The sequence below is a fragment of the Papaver somniferum genome, unplaced genomic scaffold, assembly GCF_003573695.1.
Source record: "Papaver somniferum cultivar HN1 unplaced genomic scaffold, ASM357369v1 unplaced-scaffold_117, whole genome shotgun sequence".
Lineage (NCBI taxonomy): Eukaryota > Viridiplantae > Streptophyta > Magnoliopsida > Ranunculales > Papaveraceae > Papaver > Papaver somniferum.
Window position 1 is genome coordinate 8,185,330 of NW_020620714.1, and position 4,994 is coordinate 8,190,323.

The 4,994-nt window shown below is 39.3% G+C and overlaps 1 protein-coding gene across 1 annotated transcript in view; it reads right to left on the reverse strand.

Moving 5' to 3' along the window:
- Positions 1-4,311: 4,311 nt before the first annotated feature.
- The window catches only part of LOC113329576 (putative disease resistance protein RGA3), a 3,613-nt gene continuing 2,930 nt past the window's right edge, over positions 4,312-4,994 (reverse strand). The window contains exon 4 of the mRNA XM_026576434.1: positions 4,312-4,819. Within this exon, the coding sequence (XP_026432219.1) occupies positions 4,435-4,819 (385 nt within the window). The 3' untranslated portion in view covers positions 4,312-4,434. The remainder of the gene's footprint in view (positions 4,820-4,994) is intronic.

Sequence of the window (4,994 nt, forward strand, 5' to 3'; positions counted from 1 at the left end):
GAAGATGGAGTCGATGGAGAAGAGATTAGGTGATGTTTGGTTTAGGGTATAGGGTTCGAGTATTAGTGTGTTAGGCGGGTGTATCAAGATGGGTGTACCGCGATCTGAAGCCGCTGGATATGGAGATGGTAGGTGGATCGTACGGATAAGGAAGAAGCAGCTTGTAGCGACCGTAGGATGTAAAATACAACGAAGTCTACGGTGCGAGATCGAGGTTAGGTGCTGTAGTGTTTAGCGGAAGTATCGAGATTTGATGCGCAGGCAAAGAAGCGACCGTGGATCTAAATGTGATCTAATCTGAAGGCTTGGAATTTAGGTACTATGGTGTTTTGCAGAGACTTCAGATTTTGATGCTCTACGAAGGATCGACCATTGGATGATGAGATGGATCCGATCTAACGGTTGAGAGTGGAGGCGGGTATGGATATAGAAAATGGGTTTGGGTAAGGGTTTTGGGCCTTGGTTATGCCAAGCCCATATCTTCTTTAAGAACAATTCTTCCTTCTTGAGCCCATTCCTAGCTTTTTGGACGTGCGCTCCATTCTTTACGGCTTCCTTGCGTAATTTCTTCCGGCTTTTCACCACTCTTCAGCTCTTTTCCGCTCCGCAAGTCATCCAGACTTTATTTATTACCTAAAAATGCAAGATTAAGTAAGAAAAATATTTATTCTTGAAAACAATGAAAATACAGAATATGGGATAAAATGTAGAATTACTGCACAAAAGATGAGTTAAATGCCAACAAAAAGGGATGAATATATACAATATTAGGCACTCATCAGTGGGCTTGTGTGAACAATCGTGAGATTATCACCACTAGAAGAGCACAACTCCAACTCCAATTTGTAGTAATCCCCCATTTTCTCCACAGGTTGCTGTTGTATATACCCGTGTTGTCGCATCATCCTAGAGGGGTTATACATCACATATCCTGTGGGGTGCCACAACGGTCCAAAATAAAGGGACAAGTCCGACCGAACATTTATATGCCCACTGGATCGATCTTTCTTGTATGGATCAAGCATACGTCCGAGGCCTTCAATTGGTCCAAAATCTCCCTCATGCGAATCAACTGCTGCTCTTTTGTCCTAGAACGGTTGTCTTCAAATATATACTTTGTTCCTCTAGGAGTACCTTTGCACCACCCCGGGTTCTCTCCGGCCAACTTCAGGATAGGGAAGTGGTCATAGATCCATGCCTATATACATAAGAAATCAAGTTTTAGTAAATAGATTGTGTATATTCGGTAGTAATTTCCAAACTTTATTTCCGATTATATATAATCGGAAATAAAACTGAATACCTATCCGCCGAATACCAAACATTCGGAAATAGAGATGGATCATTTCCCACCGAATATGAGTCATTTGGAGTTCAGTAACCTATAGTTTTTCTGACCTGTATATTCGGTAGTAATTTCCAAACTTTATTTCCGATTATATATAATCGGAAATACAACTAAGTACCTAGCCACCGAATAACAAACATTCGGAAAATAAGATGGATCAATTCTTAACGAATATGCGTCCTTTGGAGTTCAGTAACCTCTAGTTTTTCTGGCCTGTATATTCGGTAGTAATATCAAAAACATATTTCCGATTATATATAATCGTAAATAAAACTAAGTACCTAGCCACCGAATAACAAACATTCGGAAAATAAGATGGATCAATTCCTACCGAATATGCGTCCTTTGGAGTTATGAATATGCGTCCTTTGGAGTTATGAATATGCATCATATGTATTGTCTACCGAATAACTATAGAGTGAGTTATAGATTTAAAGAAAAAACCTGCAATAGAGCCACGTTCCCGGCAACTTGGCAGGTTCCTAGCCTCGACGCCTTTCTCAACTCTTCCATCAAGAATGCTAGGCATGTCGTGCCCCAAGAATAGTCACCGACTTCATGGAGAGGATCCACAAGTTGTATAAGGTTGGCGTCGATCCGGTTGCCAGAAGTATTGGGGAATATGACACATCCAAATACACAGAGGAGATATGCAGTGGCAGCGTGGTTCACTTGCTCATCAGTTAACGTTCCATTCTTTTCCTTCTCCAAGGTGCCTCGGAACATATTCATCAAAGCTGTAATGTTGATATGTCTTGTTCTATAACTGGCATGCCTCCTAAACTCTGCTGTTGTTGTCTCTTCATCCCAACCTAAGCACTTGTTAGTTAGAGAATAAAGTTGTGCCCAACTTAACTGGTTTGTGTAGTTAAACTTCACAGCTGTGCCTTGGTCGGGAAGGTTAAGAATCTGCACAACATCATCCGGGGTGATCGTCATCTCCCCAAACGGCATATGGAAAGTATCGATCTCAGGATACATTCTCTCCACGAACGCCGATATGTCCACGCGATCATGTTCCAACAATGAATTCTCGGCGGCATTAGCTAACCCTGAGTTGGCAACAATTGTCTTGAACCTTTCACATTCACCGGATAAAGGCCACGCAAGCATTTTTGTTGGTGCGGCGGTAGGTTTGAGTAGACGGACCGCATCTTGATGATCCTATTAAAGTACATAAAAAAATCCTTCATACAAGTATTACGATATAACACATAGACAATACATTAATAAAAAATAGTAATTTTATTACCTCGGTTTCATATATTTCTCTGTCCCATGAGTCTTTGTATCCAAATAGCAATTTTCCTCCATCCGCTGGTAGTCCAAGGATTTTGCCTGCTAGAATACCCTTCTTCTTCAAGTGCTGAGGGACAAGATGTGATGCTTTCTTAGCAATATCCTTCCTTACAACATCTTTTCCTTTTTTGGCTTTTTGGGTACCACTTGGTTGTCCTTCTTCTTCTACTCTTGCCACTGGATCAACTGGTTCAACACTTGGTCCTGCACTTTGTTGAGCGGCTTGTTCAACACTTGGTCGCACCCCTTGTTCACTGCCTTGTTGTTCAACAGTTGGTTGCACTCCTTGTTGACTGCTTTGTTCTTGTTCGCTTTGTTGAGCATCTGAATTATCTTTGGCACTCCTTTCCCTCCTAGCACTAGCTGTCACTTTCTTCCTCCCTTCTCGACTTTGTCTAAACAACAAAGAAAGGAACAATATTTACAAACTATACAATCGGAAGACAAAGTATGGAAATATAACCCGAATGTACACATTCGGACGTAAGAAGACACATATTGTTCCCGAATACAAAACAATCGGAAGCTAACTAAACATATTTGCAACCGAATATACATCAATTGGAGTTCAGAAGCTGTAAATTTTTCATCCTACACAATCGGAAGACAAAGTGCACATCTATAACCCGAATCTACCAAATTCGGAAGTAAGAAGACACATATTTTTTTCGAATGAAAAACAATCGGAATATAACTAAAAATGTTTACAACCGAATATTCATCAACTGGAGTTCAGAAACTCTAAAATTTTATCCTACACAATCGGAGGTATAAAAAATTATATTGTCTTCCGAATAAATACTGGCCCCAAAATGGGATTTTTCCTATATCAGAAATTTTGAGATTTTTTCAATATATATATTCGGTAGTGAGTGTTCTTCCGAGTACTTTGTGTCTACTTAAATATATTCGGTAGCCAAAAAATTCATTAAACTGCCGATTATTAGCAGTTTGTATCCAGGAAGATATGGCCACCAATATTCGGCAGATAATCATCAAATCTTTCTCCTGAATGCTGTCGATGTTCTTGAAAAATGAAGAACACGACTACATTCGGAAGTAAATGAGCATGCATATCGTCCGAATCTGGATAAATAACCGAAAACCCTAGAAAATTTTTTCCTCGATTCGACGAATTAAAGCGAAATAAACCCCAAAAATGATAAATTCTTACCTAATTGGGGCCATTTGAAGTTGACGAAGTGTTTGAGTCTCGGAATCGCCACCACCGACTACATTGCCGGGTACTTCTTCTTCGCGCTCTTCGCGTTCTTCTTCATTTGCAGAAAGAATTTCTTTATTTCTTGCTAAAATTCCAATGTTTGGATCGGTACCCCGAGCAACATTTTTGGTTCTAGGTCTGTGGGTTTCATTTCTCTTATCCATTGTTTTATAATCGAATCGACGATGTTTTGATTTTACGATTCGCGGCGATGTTTCGGTTGAACGAGGAAATTTTTTTTTTCTTCCACAATCGGAAGATAATATGAAACTGGAAGAAGAAGAGTTGAAATGAGTAGAATTTTTTTTGATTTGGTTTTTATACGGTTTTACCAGAAGGGCATTTATGTAACTTCAATATCATATAGGGTACCCCTTAACTAGAGTCTTTGACTGGGTATAAATTGATGGCCCCTAAATCCTTTGCCCCTAAAAACGCCAGGTAAAAAAGATTAATAGAAATTAAACCAACTAAAAAAAAACCCACACGCACCACACAAACACACAAGAAAAAAAAGAGAAAAATAAAAATAAAAAAGACATCTTCGTACATGGGAGCTGATATTTTACTTCTTTGGTCGAACAATGGCACCTTCGATTACAAATCCTCTTTTCCACAACTGATCCACGTGTTCAAACATCATAAAGTGAACGATTCTTTCTTCGTCACCAGGCTGTTGCGGTGTTTCAAAGTCTCCAACGTGAATCTCGATCCACTTTGATTTCGGCATGGTTTCCAAGCTCACTTTCTGAACCAGTTTTTGTCCATTTGGGAGTACTAGCCAAAGATTCACAGGAGTGCCCCATCCGCAGCTCCATTCTTCAAACATCATCACTACAAATACGACCTCATAATTTACTCCAGGGTTGAGATTTGACATGTCTACTTTCCCCTCCACGTGCAGCCAAGACACCTGTATTAGACTAGGAACTTCAATCTCCCCATCGCCACTGAACGAATTAAAACATATTCAGAAGATTAATCTACAAAACAAAAGAAGAGTATTCTAGAAAATAATTCGTTTCTAATTAAATGTTATCTCGGCCACACAAAATAATACAGAATACCTTTTATATAAGAAAATGTTTCCAAAAAAGAAAATTCTGAAAAATGATTTTACAAAAA